The sequence below is a fragment of the Myotis myotis genome, unplaced genomic scaffold, assembly GCF_014108235.1.
Source record: "Myotis myotis isolate mMyoMyo1 unplaced genomic scaffold, mMyoMyo1.p scaffold_m19_p_9, whole genome shotgun sequence".
Taxonomy (NCBI): Eukaryota; Metazoa; Chordata; class Mammalia; order Chiroptera; family Vespertilionidae; genus Myotis; species Myotis myotis.
In genome coordinates this window covers 55,159,034-55,183,674 of record NW_023416401.1, presented here as the reverse complement: position 1 = coordinate 55,183,674, position 24,641 = coordinate 55,159,034, and the positions used below count along the sequence as shown (strand labels likewise).

Sequence of the window (24,641 nt, the reverse complement as noted above, 5' to 3'; positions counted from 1 at the left end):
ACTAAGCATGTCATCTGGTGACATCCATCCAGGTTTTGGTTTGCTGACCTGAGAGCACATTTCAATCACAGAGCACAAGTCAGTGGTTTGTAAACTGAGACATTTCTGCAAACTCAGACTTGGAAGTTTTCTCTGTGACAGAAATATCACCCATGATAAATTTTTAGTATGATGTGTGGAGAGTTAGAGCAGAAGTAGAACAACCGAAGTTATGCGTATAAATCCGTATGTTTCATGATAATTTAAAAGACATCTTAATCACAGCAGCCAATTTTAAGGGACCCTATCCTGGGCTGCTGTTTGTTTAATCAGGGTGTATTTGGGTAACTAGCAGTAGCTAGGCAAAGACCCCCTTGTTATCATTGAAATGATAAGGGATGAGGGTAGCCACACAAAATAGTAAGCCGGCACTCTTGCTCCTTGTTAGTTACAAACACATGGAGGACAGTAGGGGTAGGCGATGTGGTAAGGTGTGACTTTTGTCAATTTTGAGGGGGAAAAAATTCTTACCAGTAAAACTATATTTTTGAAGTTCTGGACACTTAAAATACATCCACATTATTCTTACCTTCTTCTATACTCCAAAGTTTATAGTTCTTTTGTGATTTTCAAAAAAAAAAAAAAAAAGAAATAAGAGTCCTTGACAGATATATTTGAGTTTAAATTGGGAACACATACCTAGAGTTTTAAGAAATTTGGGCAATATCTGACCAGAAATCTCTAATACATGTGTACAGTATCACCTCCAAGGACAGATATTCAATATAAATTTGCTGAATGACTGAATGAAGCAACCACTGCATTAAGAACAAGTAACTATTCAAATTCTACACCACTTGAGTGAGGAACCTTGGTCCATTCAGTGAAGTGCACAGGATTCAGTGACATATACAACACTTTGCCTACCCTCAAAGACCTGACTGCATGGCTAAGGAGATGGGACCTCTGCCTTGAATAAAATTTAAAAATAGGACTAAAGACAAATGTTTTAATTGTGAAGTAGGGGCAATCATATACATGTTAAGCAATAAGACACCAAACCATTACAGGGAAAGGAACTGAACTATTCACTTCCAAACACAGATCTTACTAAAGTAAATTCTACCTTTTTTTTCTGAATGACTGTAACATCATGCAGTTACTGCACAATCAAAATAAACCCAATAAACAGAGAAAGAGAGAGAGAGAGAGAGAGAGAGAGAGAGAGAGAGAGAGAGAGAGAGAGACTTACCCTGCACATTGTCCAGAATAAGGCAGGTGATCAATAAAGTAGTTGAATGAATGATCATGTGGAGGGAATGTCATTTCCCCACAGAATATAACGTGGTAGAAGTTAAAAAACACATCTCTGTTTAAGCCATTGAACACCTAATTTCTTTTTCATAAAATACTTACTTACTTGTATAATGTTGCTCCCCTTTACCTAGCATAGCTAAATTAGCTAAATTTCAGACTGAACAAAAACAAAGATATTCATAATATACAGGGATTATATAACATAATGGGACCCAGCAAACCTGTTAATTAAATAACTGCCTGGGGGAAATATCTACCCCATCAAAAAATTTTGGTAATAAGACAGTTAACTGATACATGTATATGATATGCAATTTAAGGAACATGCAATTGTCTAAATTTGTCTAATCTTCATAACAGTGTTCGGTAATAGATATTATCATTCCTACACTAAAGGTAGAAAATTACGGCGCAAAGACCCTCAGATGACATTCCACCGACCACAAAGTTACTAAGACAGTGGAGTCAGGATATGAGCAAAGTTATAAAATACCATGGTCGTAAACTTGAGGGTCAGACCTGTCTGTATGAAAAACACAAACTTGCTACTCTACTGTGAAGTTTTAGTTCCCTCATCTTAACACAAGCACTTCTTCTGAGGCATAAATGGAGGACACCTAGTCCAGCATAGCAGTGGGGTATTACAAATGAGAGTGCATTTCCTGGTCCCTCCTCTTTAGTTTCCTGTATGCAAAAGTGCCTTTAAGAGCAGTCGGAAAACAATCTCCACCTAAAATAGCCTTGGGTAACAGAAGTCCACTAAAAGGGAAAAAATTATAAAAATATAGCACCATGCTAATGTGTTCACTACGAAACAGAGCTAACAAATCACACAATTTTTTGGAGTACACACAACTACTGACACGAGCAGCATGTATGTGTTTAACATATAATTTCTGTTGATGCTTTATATTAAAGTCTATCCTCTTGTATTTAAACATAAATGAAAAGTAATTTTTGCCAAATCAGGAAAAGGAGGTTATCTAAGCTACCATTATCCACTGAAGAAAAAAGGAGGTATTACAGATTTAATTTATTCAGGAGTTAAACAATTAGTTTTTAGCTCTCCAGTAGGAGTCACTATAAACAAGGAATTTAATTCCTAAGCTAAATTAATGTTGGTGTTTAGTTAGTAAATGCATATACATGTATTGCTATATTTTAAAAAAATAATAAGTGGTAATAGCTTATATCTAAAGTTTAATATCCATCTTAAACTTTAAATTAAATAATTGCAATGACAAAAACTTTAAGTATGAGTACAACTTCATAAAAGATTTAATTATCAAAGAGGATGCAGACACACATACACACACACATAGTGAAAATATTTTTTTCTGAAGAACAGCCTGTAATCTAGTAGTGAATACAAACTTCTTATATGTACATTCCTATACTTCTTTGTTTTGAGATCTTTAGAATGTAAAACAGGTTCTATTAAGCTAGCAAGCTTTTTACTTTAAAAAAAAAAAAGATGGATTTTCTTAGTGGGAATCCTATTTATCTTTTTTTAAAAAAAAAAAAATCTCACCCAAATATATATTTTTTCCATTGATTTTTTTTTTTAAGAGAGAGAGAAAGAGTGGCGGGCAAAGGGCTGGGGAGGGGGGCAGGAGAGAGAAACATTGCTGTGAGAGAGACACATCAATTGGTTGGTTGCCTCCCTCACATGCCCAGACCAGGCCAGGATCAAGCCTGCAACTGAGGTACGTGCCCTTGACTGGGAATTGAACCCACTGAGCAAAACTGGCCAGGGTGAGAATCCCTTTTATCTTAAACTCTTTTTTAAAAATACACATCCACTTGGAGAAAATACTTATTTCCCATAAATATACTTAACAGATAAATATAAAATATTTATTTGAAGTAAATCAAAATATCAGCATAGACTGTAAAATCTAATTTTTATTTGTGGTTTTATCAGCAACTTCCTATTGTTAGCTTGAATTGGCTACTTTTATGTGGCCTGGATTCATAGGTAGACATCCAAATGGTTTATCAGATGATCAAATATGTATTTTCTTTCTGACTTGTGAGATGGCTTATGGTCATATTAATTATAATGCTATTTGCATTGATTACTAAGGTAAGCAATGGGGGCTACATTTTAACCATGTTTTTGTTCTATAAATATCTGACTTCTACCTTTCTATGGAAGTATTTCTCTTCAGAAGAAAGAAGAGCTATCTCATTTTGCTTTATAAGGTGTTATAAAAACTTACACAGACATATTATTTTGGTGACATACAGGAATATGCAAAATATAGGTTCCCAAATTATTGTATCCAGTTTGATCTCGTTTGAGTCATTTTCCCACTTTTCTACATATTTTCTTATCTCTGTGGTAAAGAATACAATGAGTATGCCACTGCCCACATGATCATGACATGAACTTCAACAAGCAAATGGCATTACCCTACAGACTGGAGAACATGTTATCTATTGGCATGCATGATCTGGTAAAGTGAAATGGTAAGTTGCAAGAACAGAATATATACATGTTCATGTGTAATTGTAATGGAAACTGCATGCATACGCAAACTAAAGTTCACTTCTTCAATTTCATGGGAAGATCTATAATTGCAAAAGTCATAAATTCATTCTTTCAAATATCAAGTGAAACTAGAAAAAGATAATGTAAGTGACACTTCTAACAACTGAAAGATACATTTTAGTTAAGGAGAAAAGACGTTATTATGTTTCTTATTTTTCCCCAGGACATTATTCCCTTTCCCCTGGGATAAGTGGAATGTTCTTTGAAAAAAAAAAAAAATCCTTTACTAGAACCCAGTGTAATCCATAGCCAGTCTCCAAGTTTGATACAAAAACAAACCATTTCTATTTTGGTACAATGAGGAAGCATAGCACTGGACAATATAAAAACAGAGAGGGAGGAAGTTGACTCAGATTGCTGCACTTCCTAGATGAAGAGAGCTAGCAGGCTCTCCACAATCACCTGAATAGAATGAAATAAGACGAAAACTGTTTTTTCCGTAGAATTGATGCACGTGTAAAAATGAATTCCCAAACAAGGGGAAATCCTGGGTATGTTTGTTTGTCTGGATGAAAGATTCCATTTGAGAAGTTTTTGACAAAGTGGATTGATGAAGCAGATTGGAATCTGGGCACAGGATGTACACAATCTTTTAAAATTTGTGAATAAACACTGGGCTTCCCAAAGCATTACTCAATGATCAAAGGGAAATATAATATCACAATGAAAATCATTTTTATTCTAAATAGGATAACTGTCTAGGGTTTGTTAACCTCTTTGGGGTGGGAATTCTAACAATTTCCTCAGGTTACTAAATGTTGATTACATGGACTTGTTTGACATCCTTGAGCAAGTGGAACAATAAATCGCTGGGCAGAGAACAAACAATTTTCAAATATTTTAATGACTATCTCTGATAAACAGGAAAAAAAAAGAGTAGGGAAAAAAGAATGAAAAATAAATAAATTATAAAATGAAAGTGAAGATCCGTATAAAATTAGCATCCTGTGCACATCCATTATTGAAATGCCTGTTTATATTCCTGCTTTATCAAGTTTCTGCCCAAAACATTTTTTCATATAACTGGTAACCAGCCACGCTGAGTAAGAATTAGTGGTGTTTCAAGGAGAAAGCAGTGGAAGATATAAGTGCCCTCAAGTTCGATCCATAATCTAAAGCTTAAACTGGTCATTGTACATTCCTGACCTAATGATGTATTAACTCAAAATGACCTTAAAAATTTAAGTACTTAGTTTCAAAAATAAATTAGCTCTTTGTGCTGTTCATCATAAGCACTTAAATTCCCACCCTGCACATAAACACAGAGACGGCCATGAAAAGACAGGTGAGACAAGTTTTGCATCAGCATCTACTAAGAGACAAAGGCTTATTGCAAATGCCATGAGTGACTCACACTAGTACACAATTATTTTAAAAGTTGGTAAATTCTGGGCATCTCCTAAATAAAACAGAAATAAATTCATCAGCTTTAAAAATGTTTTTTATTTCTTTTTAAAAATTTACCTGTATTGTTGGAAGTATTACAGATGTCTGCTTTTTTGTCTCCACCCATCACCCATCCAGCTTTCATTGAAAGCAAACAGTATTAAAATTAGTACTGTTTGGCAAAAAGTTAAAATTGACAAATTTTAGCTTCTAATATTAGGCCAACCTAAGCAGGTATAGGTGAGGAGTGCCCAAAAGGTTATATGGCATTAATGGTCTTATTTGCATTCCTTTGGGCCTGGGCAAAAACTGACTTAACTATATGTCTTCATAGTCACAATGAACTTACTGTAACAGTGTCAAATTGCCAATATAGTGCTTTCAAAGGAGAGGCATGAGAAGTTGTCTCTATTTGTTTTGCAAATGTCAGCACTTTACCTTCTCTAAACATGATTATCAAGTGCATTCTGAACATAAAACAACCTATAAATTGCTTAATATAAGTCAAAATCCCAAAGAGGTCAACTTTCCCACCCTTATCCCCAGTTGGACATTTCCTTTACCGCAGAATGCGGCCTGTTCTCTATCATCTGTTCAGAACCTGCGGGCCATGTCCTTTGTGTGACCGGACACTTACCTACTTAGTGCCACCATGTAGAAAATGTATTGTGTGCGAGAGGGTACAAAACACTATAACATAGTGGTTCCTCATGCCATATCTCTTTTGTACATGGGTTGTGTCCTCCTAATTTGCTAGCAATGTTAATTTTTAACTGATAAACTTCACATACCTTTTGAAATAAAAATAAGTAGACTTAAAAATAAATAAAATTGCCTAGCCAGGGTGCCTCTGTGGTTGAGTGTTGACCTATAAACTAGATAACGGTTCGATTCCCAGTCAGGGTATATGTCAGTGTTGAGGGCTTGATCCCCAGTAGGGGGCATGCAGGAGGCGTCCGATCAATGATTCTCTCTCATCATTGATGTTTCTATCTCTCTCCCTCTCCCTTCCTCTCTGAAATATAATATAATATATATATATTAAAAATCAATCAATCAAATAAAATTATTGTGCCCATAAGGCTTTCTCAGAGTGAAGCATTTCTGTAGAGCCATTATTGTTCAATTATTAAACAAATGATTATATTTTATGATAATTATTAAACATGAAAAAGTAAAAAATAAGTTATATAATGTCTAACCACTGGGGTGTGCACCTGAAACTAATATAATATTGCATGTAAACTGTAATTGATAAATTAAAATAATTTAAATAACATTTTAAAAATTAAAATTAAATTGTCTGTTTTGTTGTCCTAATGACTTTCAAAAGAGGTAAAGTTTCTGATTCCCCAACCAGGTAAGTATGTGGGGATGAACTCTCCATTGACTGCTTTATAAGTAAGTGCTTTAAATAAGTGTTAAATTGTGATCGTAACAGTTTTTCCCCATCTTTGAAATTCTGTGGGTTTATTTATTTATTTATTAAAAGAGATACCTCTGGACAACCAATCCTTGAAAATATAAAGAAAAATCAAGAGTTGTTTTTGCAGTAAAACAAGAGCTCAACTACAGCGGAGAGATACACAGAAACTGCTAGTCAAGCTCTCCGCCGCTCTGCACCTCTGTCTTCATCTGCCAGTCCTGCCTCAGAGGTCCAGAATCAAGTTCTGTCCCTACTTCCAGATAAGGACCATTGTAGAAAACAGAATTCTCCAGCAGAGTTTAATGTCATCAGTTTTTACTAAATAAACCATGTACCTACTTTACTGTCCCCAAATATTCTAAATTTTTAAAGAGCAGAGAGTAAGATTGAACTTTCTCTGCTGCACCCTCTCACAACGGGATATGTACATAACAGGGGCTCAATCACATATTGCTCATTGAGTGAATGAGGAACAAAAAGAGATTTATTTCCTTCCTTCCCACAATGACAGAAATCACCAAGTTCAGAGTTGTCAGAAAAACATGGTATAGCCAGGTGTAACTTCAATTCAAGAATAAGTCAAGTATTCATGAAATGGAAAAATGAGCATATTACTAGACAAACATTTTCAAATAGACCTATAGCTATTTTATACTGATAACACTAGAACATACACATACTATCATGAATTATTCCCCTAGTTTTCATATGTTCTTTTTATTAAATAAAAAAATTGTTATTTTTTATTTTATGAGCCTGGCCAGTCCCTCGCCTGGATTATAAACTGCTGAAGATTAAGGATGAACCAAGTTTTATTTGCTGGGCTGGCAAGAGAGCATATTCATTTACATATACACTTCACAGAAGGGGGCTTGGAGGATCTAATTTATCTCCCTTTCTCTTGTCCAGTGTGGCTATTTTCTCAATGGAATAATTAATAGTATCAACAATATGCCCAAAGTATAAAAATGGACACATACACTATCACTTTAGAGAGCTGATACTGTGCTGCCACTCAGCGTGTGTGATGCGGACTTCTGTTTGTCTCATGTATTCTTTCACTGGTAGGCCTTCCAATTATTTAAACTGTACTCTACTTTAAAATTTCAATTTTGTAAACATTTTCTTGGAGAGACAACATTCTCCTCTGGCTAGCCTTTATTTCCTAATGATGTGGGTTAAAACAAAACAAAGAAGCAGGTGCTTTCCATGTCATTTCCACATATCTAACTGTTCTTGCTGTCCTTTCCAACACAGCCAAGTTAACTAGATTTTAGGCACTCCAGGAAAAAAAAAATCTTTTAAAAAAGATGTTATTTTGTTTCATTGTGAACAAAAATATGCTGATAACAAAGAAACTCTCCTCCAATTATAGTAAATCCTGTAATTGATTTCATTTCCCATATTATACATTATTGTGACAAGAGACTGTATGATTACATCAATTACTGGACTTTTTAAGGGTCATAGTCTCTATATGCTTTTTAGTCCACAAGGTGGATCAGTGTGCTAGGTGCTATAAAATGAACTCAAGCTTGGTTAACTACTTGTAGCTGAGTATATCTTTACATAAATTTTCACAGTGGCAGGAACTTTGGTCTACTGCTTTGCACCCTCCGGGATGCCTGGCATGGAGTAGGTGTGCAATAAATATTTGCTGAATTTTAAAACTTAACACTTGAGCCTGAAGCTGATTTTATGCTAAATGGGTATATGATGATATATGATCATCAATCTCTCCCCACAGCTTCTGGCTGATATCAGGATTCCTTAACCATTGGGGAACTACAGACCCCTTTTGACAATCTGATAGAAATTATACTGTTTCCAGTTACCTCTGTAATATACATATCTGATGAATGGAATTTTGTTGGCTAGGAATCCTAACAGAAAGGAACTAACATTCTGTAAAGACTGCTTTGAAATATACTTGAGTTCTGTATACACAGAAGCCATATCTTTTTATGAATCAAGCTTAATGTGCCAGGTTTACCTAAAATTTATGAAGTATAATACACAACAGCACACTTTCAATATCCTTAAATATGAAATTTTGTCTGAAAGTAATTCTAAAATAACTTATCACTTTGGTTGTTTGTACCTTTTTTAAAGTTTCCTAACTTATTGATAACATCACAGACACCTGGTAGCAATGCAATAGTTAAGGATCTGTCTGGTTTCCTTTAAAATTCCCAATTTTTGATGTTTAAAGGAAAACTGCCAGAATCTTAAATTTGCTATGCAGAGTTGTTTGTAGAGATGTAAATTTCATTTATCTCTCCTTTCATATTAATTTCTTTCTAAAAAAAATTTAAAACTGCTAAATTATTTTGAATCATACAGTGCATGAAAACAGCCTGGCTTAATACTTGAGATGTTTTATCTTCATTATCTCTAGCTCTTGACCTCCAAAATGCAAAAGTTAAAAGAAAAGCCCTTAACTCACCTCCACTTTTCCTAATATACCTTAATTTCTTTGAGTAAAGTGCTTCATTTTAAACCTGGCCCAATGGCTGACCTTTAAAACCAAAAATCTCAAAAAGTGGCTACACTGCTGGCATTCGCAGTGCTTGCGCCATGTAAGTAAGCTCAGGACATGCCACCCTACTATGTAATACAGTTCATCTGGACTCTGTAATCTCACTGTGATTATCCATTTTGTTGTTTTCAAGACTGCAAGTTCCCAGTCAAGTTGGAAGGCTGACTGAGCTTATTTTCCAGCGAATATTGTTTCTGCTCTCTGTTGAGCTGGGACCACAGCTGTGTAAAGTAGTTTCACTGAACCAAGGGATAGTCACAGAATAATCAGCTCAAAACTTTGTCCAAGTTCACAAGCTACGAAATGCATAATAATTATACAAACTCCTCCAAAACCACGACCACTTGCGTGACTTTTAAACTGGATCTGTGTCAAGTGGTACTGATTTATGTTGATCCCAAGGGTATTTTTTTCCCTTGACTTCACCCAATTTACACAGCAATGGACGAGGACTGAGCTTAACTTCATTTCCATACAGTAACTAGCACGCTATTTGTGTTTCATAAATGAAATGGTAATAGTAGGGACAGAACCAAAACTCTCAATTCAAATAAAACCGTAATAGTAAGAGCATTATCTTTAAAAAATAGCAGCTTGATTTAGTAACAGCATTATTCTTAATAATAAAAACAATGTTATGTCCTAAGTCATACTCCACATACTTTTCAATGCCCTGAAATAACTTTTATTAATAGCGCTAAGTTCAAAATAATTTGAGTTATCAAGTGGAATTAATAAATTATGACTGGGCTAACTTGGAACTAAAATTCTTAAGTGTTCCAAATAATTCAGTGCCTGATCTAGAAAGCATCTTAATCCTAAAAGCCACTAGCCAGTAACACCTTTCTTCCATGGCTAAGAGGCACATAATTTCCATTGTCAAAGATAACCATTTAAATGGGTGAATATCCAAATATATCCTGATGAAATATTCAGCCCTTACTTTACGTGGGGGTGGAAGGAAGTTTTGGCAGTCAATTCTTAGGAATTAAAAACAATGTCTTAGAAGCCGGAAGAGGACCAGATTTAGCTGTGTGATGCTCTTGCTGACAGACAAGAACAGAACAAACACATCAGCGCAGAGAGTGTGTGGCCACAATTGTGGGGATGACACCCAGGGAAACCTGTCTTTAATTTATCCCGTCATGTGCAGATTTGGCAAGGATCTCCAAAAATCATTTACATACCATATGCCCTGAATTACCTAGGCACAATGGCTGTGGATAAATATGATGTTTCAGGTCTGATTGTTTGCTTCCTTTTGTAAGTTTTGCAGCTTTCATTTCATTTTTCTCTTTGCTAAATAATTTAATGCAATATTGTGTGCTGCAAAAGACTGTTTTGCTAAATCAATGAATAGTTCATTGTGCCTTGTGATTAGGAAAAAAAGGAATGATCCTGATGTGAGGTGGGGGACCAGGATGTATTATTTCTCCTCTGTAAGAATCCAATAAAGGATATCAGCTTCTTAGCTTCTTACACTTTGGACACATTTTAACCTTTGTCTCTGTACTAGGCATATAAATGCAAAGCATTCAACAATAAAATAAACAGGAATCAGCTAATATGACTGCCAATATGACTAAGTTGGTTCGCAAGTTTTCATGTTTAAAAGGGGTCCCCAAAATTAGACTCTTGATAATTCCAATATTTGTTCCTCCTATAATTAAAAGCCATTATAACTGCCCCATGCCTTAGTTTCCCTCTTTCCGCCCAACTGGTATTAATACAAACTTGGTAACACTTGTCCAGATTTACAAACTAAATTTTAAGTCAGATTGAATAAACGTATACTTAAACCAAAAAGATCAATAGCCTAAAAAAGGCTTGGAGCAGAACTATGTACATATTTTTTGTTGTGTACTATAAATTTGACTGTATAAACTTCCAATTAAAAATGACATTCACACCATCATTTTTGATAGAATTTTGCACAGTAGGAATACTCATTAATGCAGGGTAATACAGTGTGATAAGCAGCTTAGACATCAAAATAGAAAAAAATATGCCAGTTGGTCTACTCTTTACATGCACAAAATAAAACTAAAAAAAATTAAATACCTGAGGAATTAATTAAAAAGAACACTTATTGGCATATGTGTTTTTTAACTATGTCATATCAAGAGCATGCCTATTCTCTAGTCAGTTTCTGCTGCAGAGATCTAAGTCTCAACACAAAAGAGAAACCACAGCCATCCCCTAGTTAATGATAATACATTAAATGTATTACAACATTCAAATGGAATAAAATACAATTTAAATGATTTTACTTATCTTACAACTACACTCCTTAACAGAATGTATGTGCATATATACCATATTATATATGTTATGAAAAATACATTATTCATATATGTGTATCTACATATATATTTTTTACCATTTAATAGGAAGTATCTGACATTTCTGAATTCTTTGCAGCATTAATAAGAGAGGCAAAAGCCCATCCGCTACAAAGTGTATGCTTGTGGGTCATTTCTTAGACTTTAACTGGGAAAATACAGTTATTGAATTAATTCTCATCTGTATGTAAAGTAAGTGGCAAAGGAGATATGTCCATATACTAGTAGAGAAATAAATAAAAGGCAATGCAGTGATTTCAGAACATTATTAAATAATAAGCTTTAAGGAGCAAAAAAAGAAAAAAGGTAGCACTTGAGGGTCGGCAATGAAAGGGTTAACAGACATATGCTGTATAATTAGGAGATGCATTAATGATTATGAATAGTAAATGATTTGGTGCAAAGGAAAAAATTTTAGTCAAAGGGACATGTACCTATCTTACATGTTTATTAGTAACTGTACATAACTAGAGAATTCTGCTATTAAGAATCTTGCATTATTGGTGTAAATACTTCCAAGGGTACATCAAATTGTAATCTTTCATACGACATCCATCAAACCAGGCTGGAGATTTTGACAAACATTAAACACAGTAAGGAGGCAATTATGTATGCATGATTTAATCTGCAACTAATTAATATGCAAATTTATTCATATGTTAGTTACTAAATTAAAAATGCAAAGAAGCCCTTATGGTGATTCTCGAAATTTTGCACAAACAGAACATTTAAAATGTAAGAAAAATGAAGTTTTTCAGAAATCTATAACACACTTTCACTGTCTCTAGAACCTGTTGCACTAAGAAGACTCAAAAATATGTGTTTAAATACTAGATAATAATTTAAAAGGTGTGCTGATTTCATGTGAGAATGTGGGAACAGAAAGGTTAATCAGCATTCTCTCGAACTCTTAAGAGATACACTCTAATTACCAGACAAATGGTATTCTATTTCTAAGCTTCCTTCCCTGCTTTTAGGGTTGTCAAAAGTTGGTCATCCTACTGATATCCTGGGCAAATGGTTAGGGGAATAAATAGTATTTAAAAGGAACTAGATATATTGAAAATTCTAGGGTGACTTGGAGACCATTTGGTGTTCACAAAACATACAATTCATTCCTCAAGATGGCAACTCGCTCTTTTTGCCTTTCGGGAAAGCTCTTTGCAAACAGAGGAATGGGAGGGAAATCTTGATAGAGACTAAAAATTCTCCCAAACTGTCTTCCAAATGAATCTTCAAATAAAATAATGTGAGTAACCCAAGAGCAACAACCACCCCAAAAAGCAGAAGGTAATTTCATCCGAGTTCAATCTGGCTATTTTAGCCCTGCATTTTCCAGACAGTCCAAAACTGATTTGAATCTGTGATGGGAAGAGGAGGGATGTACAGTCGGGATCATTTATAAATATCTTCTGGTGCCTGCTTATACGGGAGTACCCATTCACGTGCATACATTACCCTTTGGCTCTATTGCCTTTGCAAGAATCAGATTTCCCTCTGACTTTTTCGTGACCAGCAGCAAGATTTGATGTGGATCACCTGTCATCTGATTACCTTTCTCATCCGAAGTCCGATGGCCATGTGTACAGCTCCTGAAGCTGGCACTTGGAACAGCTGTAGTGGCCTCAAGAAATCAACACAAGTCAACTGAATGAGGAAGCACAATAACAGCGTCTACGGCTCTTCTCAGGGCTCTGAACTCTCACCCACGTTAAAAAAAAAATCACCAGCAGCCTCATCGCTGCCAAGTGACACACAAAAAGGAAGTTAACCATTGGCTGTGACTCGCATTCACAGTCTGACTCTGATCTCCCAGCCTCCCTTAGCCCCTTCTGATGCCAAGTGGACTACAGCTTGCCCATTTCATTTCAGCCACAGCAGCCAAAAAAAGCACTGCCCCAGCGTGCGGTGACAAGCAGTCTGTTTTGATATTAGTACCTCAGTATGTGATAGAAGAGAGTCAGATGTCCCCAAACGATTGCTCCCCCCTGAGGGACACTGTCCTGGCCTTGCTTGGCCAGAAAGATGGTGAGTGTGCGGGCAAATCCTTAGCTTTGAAAGCACAGGGGAGGGAAACCCCCCACCCTCAGGACCCAGCCGGAATGGCGAGGCGGGCCTCTTCTGGGGAGAGGATCCATGCCTCCCGACTCCCCAGGCTGGCGAGCCAGAAATACACCTCAGATTCCAGTCTCTCCCTGCCAGCCAGCACACCTGAGCACGGACTGGCGCACAGAAATAAGAAAAGGAGTCTCTTTCTTATGTAATTAAATCTTAGCAGGCACTAGTCAGTAAACAGCAGGTTTTCTTATTTTTCTTTCGTGAAAGAAAGGGGACTATTTGGGGTTGAGAAGAATGGATTTTTTTTTTTCCCTGACCCTCAGAGAGGGAGGGGGTGGGAATAAAGCCTCCCCCCCACCCCCGTCCATCACATTCTGATTTTCTTGCTGAAGGCACAGAATCCGACTCTAACCAGGTTGAACCTGGGTGCAGCCTGTCAGGGCCTCTTTCTCTCCAACGTGAACATATCCCGCTTTTCCCGATTCCAGTGAGGCCTCATCAGGGGCAGATCTGCATTTCTGGGCATTTCAGGAACCTGATCATCTTTCTGTTTTACAGATGACTCCATTTTTGTAGTGACCAGAACTGAACATAAAGCTTTTAAAAAGCTTCAACGTACACATTTGTGCATTCATTACACAGTGTTAAATCTAATTTGTTCTTTTTACTGTCGCAGGAAGCACATGTTTAAAGCAATCTGTTTCCTCATGTGAATGCTTTCCTGTCTGTTTAAAAAAAATTGCGACACGCTTTACCCCGAGTAACCAAGAGGTGATCATAAATATCCCTAAATAGCATTAAACAGATATGAAAGACATTAACACTTTCAGAATGCCAAAGTAGTATTAAAAAAATTCTAACAGATGCTCCTAGGTCAAAAAGTGAAATGTGTGTTTCCTGAAAAAACACTCTCATCAGAATTGTGAGTGAACTGCGAGGGGAGAAGTGAGGTGTTGCTGAACAAATGAGGGATCCTCTCGGGGAGGAACACAATCCACGGCCAGAGGCCACTTGCCACAAAAAGCCACATTTCAGTGGGAGTTTGAAGAAAACCAATCTCCTTTGTAATCCACAAGGTGGCAATGACAACAGAGCAGGGTGGCTCCCTCAGATCTCACTGGCGTCCCAGGGAAAGAGTCTGTCTGTGCATCGACGCTTGGTTCCTGCTCAGGGACATGAGGAAAATGTCCGGCCCAAAGGGGCCTTTCCCCAGGAACCCGACGCGGTGCCTCGTTTTTCTGTGAATTAAGACTGGCTGGGGAAAAACATCCGTGGTAGAATGTAGAGACCATGCTCTTTCTCCCCGACCCCCTTTTCCAGATGTTCTCTTCCCCGCTCAACTGCAAGAGTGAAGTAATCAGCCCTTATAAAAAATTGTTTTAGGTTTCCCACAGCTGACAAGCAAAAATACTTTTATGATTTCAGCAATGGCACTGAGAAAAAACACATTACAATGTGGCAAAGGCCAGAATCCAGCAAGTCTTCGACTTTACCCTTAAAACATCTGTATAAATAGTCCTGTTTAATGTTAGAAATTCACCTAAACAGTCCTAAACAAATCAAACTCTGACTGGGTAAGAGAAACGAACTGCCACACGCACCCACCGGGTCAACTCATCTTCATCTTGCCAGATGAATGAAAACCCCAGGCCTCACATTCCCTCACCAAGGGCACCGGAGCCAGGCCGACTGAAGTGGAAGCATGCGTCACTCCCAGGACCCAGCTCTGGCCAATTACAGAAAAACACTGATAGAACGTGAAAGAAGAAGCACGCATCTCCTATCACTTAGAGGCAGGGCTGATGTAGGCATAACGCAGCTACTGGCAGAGGGAATCACTGTGAGGAGCTTTGTCATCTTGGACTGATATCGCACTCAAAGGAAAAAAGATGAAGTCCGCACTTTAGCACAAACTTTGTGGAGTGAGCAGTCTAATATTGAAAAGGGCTGACTGGATGCCTTGGCCTGACAGAGACACTATTATAAGGACAAGGAGATACACAAAGCACTTGCAATCTATAATAATAAAAGGGCAATATGCTAATTAGACCAGACGTCCTTCCAAATGTCCTTCCTTCCAGACAAAGCTGCAGCTGGTGGGGGCTGTGGCAGAGGCTGTGACAAGAGACGGCAGAGGCCCAGGCCGTGGCAGCGGCAGGCCGGAGCCGGGGCCAACGTCCTTACATGAATTTCGTGCATCAGGCCTCTAGTATTTAATTTAGTTTTATTTATTAAAATATATTTTATTAATTTTTTACAGAGAGGAAGGGAGAGGGATAGAAAGTTAGAAACATAAATGAGAGAGAAACATCGATCAGCTGCCTCCTGCACACCCCCTACTGGGGATGTGCCCGCAACCAAGGTACATGCCCTTGACGGGAATGGAACCTGGGACCTTTCAGTCCACAGGCCGACGCTCTATCCACTGACCCAAACTGGTTAGGGCGCCTCTAGTATTTTATAATTTCAGAAGCATCAAGTGACCTTCGGGAGGCAGGATTCTTCTGCATGCCAGCTGAGACCCTGCTCTAGTTTCTGCCCTGCCAACTACTATGGTAAACTATCTGCTGAATTCTTCACCAGTGCCAGAAGGCAGGAGTTACCTTGGTGCTAATGTTAACATTGGCAGTGTTTGTCATCACTATCATCGGCTGTTACCATATCTTAGATATTACAATGCGACAGGACTATGCTAACCACCATTAAAAACCCCAGCTGATCAGATTCCATGGTAAGCACTGGGCCATTCTGTCTCCATTACAGAAATGCTATCCTGGGCTGTCTGGTCTTTCTAACAGATCTGCCTAGTGGGTGGAAGTTGTGCTTTATCACTAGTGCACTGACACTGGGGGTACTGACACTCATTCTACAGTGAGATGAAACTTCCGAATATTTAATGTATTCTGAGTTTCCATATCCTTAGCCATGAATAAATAGTAGTACCCATTTCACAGAATTTTGGTAGGATTAAATGATTTCAAATAGATGCAAAGTGTTTATGTTTGGCACAGAGTAAACACTATGTTAAGGGTGTGTTATTAGTATACCAATATAATCTCATTAAACAGACACCATTTATATGTATATTGTAGACCATGAAATAGGTGTGTGATCTTACCAAGGCCACTGGGTAAATAAAGGGTATTACACATGAAATTAGGAAGAGCTTTTTATTTCTACCCTACTATACCACTTTTATTGCTATATTTACTCATTGGAAATATATTTCAAAGTAATGTGCATAACACAATGAGTTTAGCTTCTATGAGACAAAAAAAAGATGTATATATAATAAGACCCTTACCTTCTTTAAGATGTATACATAATAAACCTAAAGGACAAAAAGTACTTGTGGTACACTAAGGGTTATTTTATTTTGATTGTACAACCGTCTCCAAAGGCCGGACTGTATGCTTTTGAAAATGATAAGGCCATTCCCCAAAGTGGGATGTGAGACAGCACTGGGGATTCCCTTAAACATGAAGAATCTTGGTTTGAAGCTTTACAATTTAAATGAAGGGCGCACGGGAGAGAAAGAAATATTCAAATAGATGGTATGTCTAGATTTTATTTTAGTTGAACAATATATTTGGAATGAGTATCTTTGAAGAAAGAGATGAATGAATGAATGAATGAATGAATGAATGAAAACTTCTGAAAATGCTTTTCCCCCTGGGAGCTCCCAGCTTATTTTAGGGTTCCACTTAATAGCTAGATGTTGATATAATTTATTAAAGAGAAAACAAAAGTAGCATTATTTTGTTTTATAAGTAAAAGAATTATCTATTGGGGTTTGATTTTTGTAATTCCAACTGTACATGTCCATAATAAATATGCTTAATTCTCTTTTCTTTTGCCTACCACTACCAATTCAGCTATAGATTATATGTGGCAATGTCTTGTATACATCTAAACATGAACTTCATATGAAGGCACTATATGAGAACCCATAGGCTTTGGTGATAAAATTTCACTCATGAAGCATATGTCTTAGTATTAAATGGCAGAATGTGTACCTTTTTATTACATAATAATACATTCAAATAGTACATTAGTTACAGAAATAGGTTTATTTTCTATTTAGCTTAATGACTTTAAAAATCCAAATTGATTGAGCAAATTGTAATCACTAGGCCATGAGCATTCTTTTAAAATCTCAGCTTTGGTAGTAATGAAAAGGAGTGTGCATCCTTCACAAATTCTATTTTTAGCCCATCTGCTAACATCTCAGTTATTAGACTTTCTTATGAAGATAAAGCCCCAGTTTTTAGACTCTATTTATTACTGAATTATTTTGTGCTTCAAGTTCATTTTATAATAAGCAAGCCAGAAAGCATTATTGTACCTTGGGTTAATACTCCTGAGCACCTGTGAAACAACCGAATTCCCCAAACAGGGTTACTTGAAAACATTAACGCTAAGAAATCAGACACCTACTTGAAACTGCTTTCTCATAGCAGCTAATGATATAATGATATACTGTGCCAATCGGTAGAATGAAGCCATTACAATATTATTATAAGTATAATCCAGGAGGCATATTTAGGATGATATGGGTTGGGAGGGAGGAGGCTGCTCTAGACAGTTAGGCACAAATTCACAGATAATATCAAAATAATTGTCTCAAAACAGCATTTTTCTAAAATGGCAACTGTAAGTGGTGACAGTTTTTATATGGATGTGTGAGGAATGTACCACAAGGGTCGCTTTTCTGAGAAAATATAAGTCTTTCTAATAGGAGTCCATGCTTCACAAAGGAAATGCTTTGAATTACTGTCATTGCGAACACAACTAAATTCTAGCAACAGAACACGAATTTTTCTTTGCAACTTGCTATGAAGAGGATTTCAGAAAAAAAATGTCCCCAGTCTTCTGTTCCACCAAATACTCAAAATAAATGTAGTGAAACTTAATATACACACAGACCCTCTTCTGATTACTCTAGAAGTAATCGCTTACCTATCAAGTTTCAACCCTAGTAGCAGATTTATGATTAATTAATTCCTCAGATGAAAAAGTTAGAGTAGAGAGACAACAGGGGGTGTCATTAAAACACTGAAATATAATTATTAAAATGTCCTTTTCCAAATCTAATTTGCCATTCTTTCAGAACTGAATATATAGTTCTCACCAAAACTTAAATCCTATTTTCCACCCTGAAATTCTGCAAAATGCCGAATCTTCTGCACTACCATCATCGCTCTGAAGAGGGCGCATGAGCTCAAGCAAAGCCAAAAAGTCCTAACCAGCCCGCACCTCTGCAGCAGCTGCAACTTTAAAAAGGGGAATCGTTCGCATGCTGCTGCTTTGAGATAAAATAATCGAGCATTTAAAGCCACACATGTTGCACTGCATTTTATAAAAGCTCTCTCCTCTAAAATGAGCACCCACACTCGTGTACGCAAACACAGCTCGGGAAGGTTGAGATCAAGGCTGCGAATCTCATGCTATTGCTTTGAAATGCAGCATTATGCTCAGTCTAAGAATTCAGTGAAATTTATTTAAAAAAAACAACAATAACAAAAGCAAGTGTCTGTCAACAGCCTGACAATTTCATCTGCTTCAAGAAAATACAACTTTGCTACTTTTGAAGAGACCCTTCATTCCGTTTAGGGTTATTGGTACCTATTTCGAGAGAATCTTATTTAGTCCTCCCAATGCTATTTAACTTTGATTTATTCTTTTCAAACAAACACTTAAATGTTTGAAACCAGGAAACACACCTTGGAAATGCAGCAATTATCAATGATCGAGGGAAAAAAATCTCTATGTTAGAAAACAAATGCTTTAATACATGAAATACTAAAAGTTCACAAAAGTGGTAGTCTACTGAATATTAAGCCAACCATCTATATTATTCCACAAGCATAAAATAAATTCACAGATCCAGAATAACTTTTTATAATTTCAAAACATATGCAAGATCTGTTTCAATTCTCGATCTAGGTACAGCAGCCTTGCAGCGCCTTCTTAGATTTCTTAATAATTAAATACCACTCCAATGGAGTCTATAACTTCACACCAAATAGACTGTTCAATGAACATGATAAAGTAAGATCCAAAATAGGAGTTACCGGAGATGTATTTATCCTTTCTCAACAAATGATTCTAGTTTTACACTAAATGCTATTATTCCAAAATTCTAAATGAAAATATAGAAAATCGTAGCAAACTCCTGAAGGACTGGAATGCCTAATGGTATATATATGTTGTATATTTGCCTAAGTCTTGTATGCTTTTGAAATAGTCTTAACGCAATAAGAACCCTCAATGAAAACTTATAGATTCTCCTATATTTGTTTCATAACCAGTCATTCGTAAAAAGCGTGACCTCTAACTGCAATAGCGAGAATATGATTGGTTTTCCAAGAAACAATGAATGTGCTGAATTTTTGAAGCTTTTGATTTACTGAATTCAGTATTAACTGCACAAAATCAGGAATAATCTGTGGTGAATATTTGTCAAATCTCAAGGTATTTCCCAGTGTCACATTCTATATAAATTGTGTGAATAATATGTTTCCCCTATTTGGGATGATTTAATTGCATTATCCTTCACCCACCTATACACTTTCATAATTAGTAAACACAAGCTTAATATCCAAACTTCATGCTCCAATATCTTTAATTGAAAAATGGTCATACTATGTTTAAAGTTGGAATACTGTGACTTATCCTAACATTTCAATGTAAATTCCTACAGTGATATGTTTTCACAAAGTACCTCCCTCTCCAGGAATGGCCCTTGAAGAGGCTCCTCCTTTTATATCTCATCACACAATTGGCTGGCTACTTCTAGACCTTCCTACTCAAGATAGAGCCCTGGTGGCTGACAGATCATTTTAAACTTAATATAAATTTTATTTTAACAAAAGTTGTCTTGTCACTGAAGTTACAAGTTGGATGACATGATAAAGCATCATTGTGATTTCCTCATGATCAGTTTCAAAAGTGATGGGGGAAATTATGCATTTTAAGCACTGAATTTTTTGACCATATAAGATTTCTGGAACTCTAATATAAAAAAAACACAATTTACCAACTTCTCTTTTAAATTGTGATTTCTTCATGCATTTGAGAAAAGTTTTTTTCTCAAAATAACTTCAGGTATGAACTCAAGATCATGTTTGAAACCTTCAAAGATGAAGGGTTTTTAATATAATGGAAAACACACAAAATAATTAATGTCATCAGCATTATCCACCTTTTCGTGATTTCCCAGTAATCTCTTCTATAAAAGAAAGCCTCATCAGAACTTTAAGATTTTATTTTATTTAGAATTTTTCCTTATGAAAATTGCTAAACACTGAATCGTATTTTTCAAATCCATATAATGATTAACTTATGTCTCACATTTTCCTGAAGGTTCTAAATTTTATTTTAGAATATTTATGATAATGGAGATTGTCTTCCTTAAAATCAGTGTGTCCAAAATGATCTCTGAAAACTTAATACAATGGCAGATCCTCTTAAGTTTCAAATAAAAAAACAAACTCATAAACAATAATACCAAAACTAAAACTGCAATTCAACACAGAAAACAGACTTTACTGAGAAGTACAGTGTGAATAAAGGATCACTTAGTGATATACGAGACCATAAACTATTTCTAAGGATAAAACTTATTTCCAGAGAACTCTGAGGTTCTAGGGATTTCAGCGGAGAGTGACAGTGAATTCAAAACGACTAGAAGTGAAGATAGATTCCACCAATGTTTGAAGTGAAATGATTATAGTTATTAATTGTATCTGGTAAAATGTAGATTGTTTTGAAACATTCTAAATGATAAGATTAAAGCCTTATGTATTTACATACTGATGGGCACAAGAATGTATCTGAAAGGAGATGCATATCTTTGTGTTTGAAAAAAATATTTTAAAACTATACAATATGAAAATTTGTTGCTTTCTAGATGTTAATGCTCCTGTATTAACATCTAAGAATCGTGGATCATTTTTCCAAAAATGTGATTTAAAGTGGTAGATTTTTCTGCATAAATTCATGATTTAGTGTGTATGTTATTAGGTTATACGAAGGGTAAGACAACTGCTGAAAAGAGCAGTAAAGCTGAGAAATACTAAGATGGTAAATGTTTTTAAAAAGAAAACCAAGATGTGGAAATCAAACAAATAAGAACTTCACAAGTAGAGTCTAGAAATTAGCTCAGAGAAACGAACTGGCATCAACAAAAGGAGCTTTCTGACCAACGTCTCACCGCCAGGTAAGGGCTACCAGGGACTGGGATGGGACTGAGAGGAGCACATAGTAGAACCTGAACAGAGAACATGACAATGTTGTGCGTGCTAAGCAGGGCTCTGGGCCATTAGAGGTGTCATTTCACACAGGCTTTCCTTTAAACACAACATCCCCCTCGCCCTACTGCAGGCCTGTTCCACTGGGGACTTCCTCCCCACTGCGCCTGTGCCACAGGCCCTGCAGGATGGCCTTTGCCCCTCCCGGGCCCGGCTTCCTCAGTGACCTGGGGCTCTAGAAGCGGCACAGGGCACAGACACACGTTTAAGGACCTGCCAGGTCCATGGCATGATGCTGGGCCAGGCGTGCGTTTTTCTCTTCCACAGATGCTGCAGTATTTTCAAAAACAGGGTTAGGCAAGCCCCTCCCTCTCTTCATTTCCTAAAAGACCCAGCCTAATGGCCACCAGAGAAGTCCAGCCTCTGCCCCACAGTCATGTCATCAATAACATCTGATTACAGATGTCACAGTTTCAATTTTCTTTGTTTTATGTTAAGGAAGAGAAAGGTCCCATTTTGAAAAAACAAAACAAAACAACAAAAAACAAAAACAAGTGGAGTTGACACAACAGATTATGACAGATTTATTACTATTTATCATGGTAAATATGCATGAAAGAAAACATAAATGTCTTTATCTAGTCATAACCACTCCAAAGGGAATCTTTTATTAACCGTAATTTTTGTTATTTGTTATAAAAATGTTCATATATATTGAATTTTAGAGGTGTCTCTTATCAAATAAATATTCATAAGTGTATCTGAGCTTAAAAAAAAGAATTAAACATAGCAGAGATCTAAAAATACATAAATATAGATCTACTGGGGCAAAAGTGTTACAGTGTCTACTACAGACCATCTCTTTGGGTCAAAATAAAATATACATTTTGTGTGATGGTAACGCATATAATCAATACATACAACAAAGCTAATATAAACTAAGTTACACTGCTATTTAAACAGAGCTAGATTATTTTTAAAGTAATGACAATAAATAGATTATTGGATTCCAAAAATCAACCAAGGTATCTTATTCTTCTTGAATAAAATACAAAGTCAAACACACACAAAAGGGTAAAATTTCCATTTCAACAGAATTTCCCTCCTTGTCTTTCAAAAAAGGTACCCTATTTACCAAGATGTTCTACAAGGACCATTAAAACGTGTAGCCAAGATACACTTTCTATCAATAGTAATTCCTAAACTGATCATCAAAACCCCAAAATTAATAATGCAAACTAAATTTCCAATTCCAGATCTATTCAGAAGGAAAATATACTTTAATATTTGTTAACATATCAGCAACACATAAATTGTCTTAATAGCAAAGAAAAATTTGCTATTAAGACAATTTTCTATAGTGGCCAGTTCCCTCCAGGGAAATACTTAAAAATATACAATGAATTATGAGAAATTGTTAACAATTAATAAGCAGATAGATAATTTCTAATGCCACACCAAAGCACCCCTTCGAAACTGCAGATTTCTGCATTATTTTAGCGTTGGGGAAAAAAACAAACACCTAAATGTATTTGAATATGAGGCATAAATAGGGCATTATTGCTTTAAGTTTTGCTTGGCTTTTATACCACAGAGCTCTTCTATCATTTCAGAACATTCAAAGGTTCACTTATTGTACTTAATGCTGTCCATATTAAGTTCAGGCATGTTTAAAATGTAAACAGCTGTGAGGACTATATCATTTCAAGTTTTCATAAAAGCTATTAAGAGCTAAAGTTTCATCTACATTAAATCCACCACAAACTTCAAGCTTAAAATATGCTTATAAAAACCTAAGGGGATATTAGTCAATTTCAATACAACACAGAAAAATCAAAGAATAAACACTCAGTACATTTTAAGTGACTTATTGGTAGTCCAAAGTGACTATTTTATATGTATTGGCAGTTTTATTTACACAATATTTTTCTATATTTATGGATACTTTTGTGACACCTCTTCAACATGGCCAAGTCTATGATAATCAGCATACAAAATTTGCTCCCTCTCCTGTAAGAGTTATTCTGATATATTCACTTAATAACTTTTTAGATGAACTAAACTGAAATCAAGTCAAATACACAGGTGTTTGGGTTAATCTAACAGTGCATTTGCAAAAACTAGTATTCTTCTATTTTATTAAAAATAAAATAAAAAGCAAGAATTACTTAGTAATATATTTTCAGAAATATAAATATAATTTATTTTAGAATGTGAGAACTTATAATAGGCCCTTTATCATTCTTTTCAAAGAATACTAGTGTCCTACAGAACAAAGATTTAAATTGTAATATCTATCTCATAGAAAGGAAAGAAGAATTGGGAGGGGGGATAAAAGGAAGGAGAAAAAAGAAGAGAAGAACTCATATTTGTATGCTATGTGAAGAGGAAATTATTAGAAATAGACCAGTTTTAAATAAAAAAAAAACAGGACCTCGAATCTGAAAATATATGTAAGAAATGAAAATAAGATACCACATATTTCTTTGTGATCACAACCACTGTTTGCTCTGCTAGGGACTGGAGGGACCTCAGCCACTCCTGCATTTAGCTCGCTATGAGAAAGACCCAGAATGCTTTTGGTTACAGCTGGATTCTTCTTGCTGTCACCTGGTGTTCCAGACACAAATGGCTACCGAAGCAGCTACCTTTGCAGTCTTATTCAGTAACCTCTTTAGAAAATAGAGACATTCTCTCTGCACTCTGGGCTGAAAACCATGTAAATTTTTCCTAAATCCTCTCCACAAATCTCCTTTCGCATGCAAATCCATAAATCATCATAATACTG

General features: G+C 36.1%; 1 protein-coding gene across 34 annotated transcripts in view; it reads right to left on the bottom strand.

Annotated features, from left to right (window-relative positions):
- Window positions 1-24,641, bottom strand: part of TCF4 (transcription factor 4) — a 344,143-nt gene that overhangs the window by 98,564 nt on the left and 220,938 nt on the right. For 6 of the 34 annotated variants that reach the window (XM_036323281.1, XM_036323282.1, XM_036323285.1 and 3 more), the window contains one exon: window positions 13,098-13,167. The exons of the other annotated variants lie outside the window; for them this stretch is intronic. In XM_036323281.1, the coding sequence (XP_036179174.1) occupies window positions 13,098-13,167 (70 nt within the window). The remainder of the gene's footprint in view (window positions 1-13,097; window positions 13,168-24,641) is intronic. 34 annotated transcript variants of the gene reach the window in all.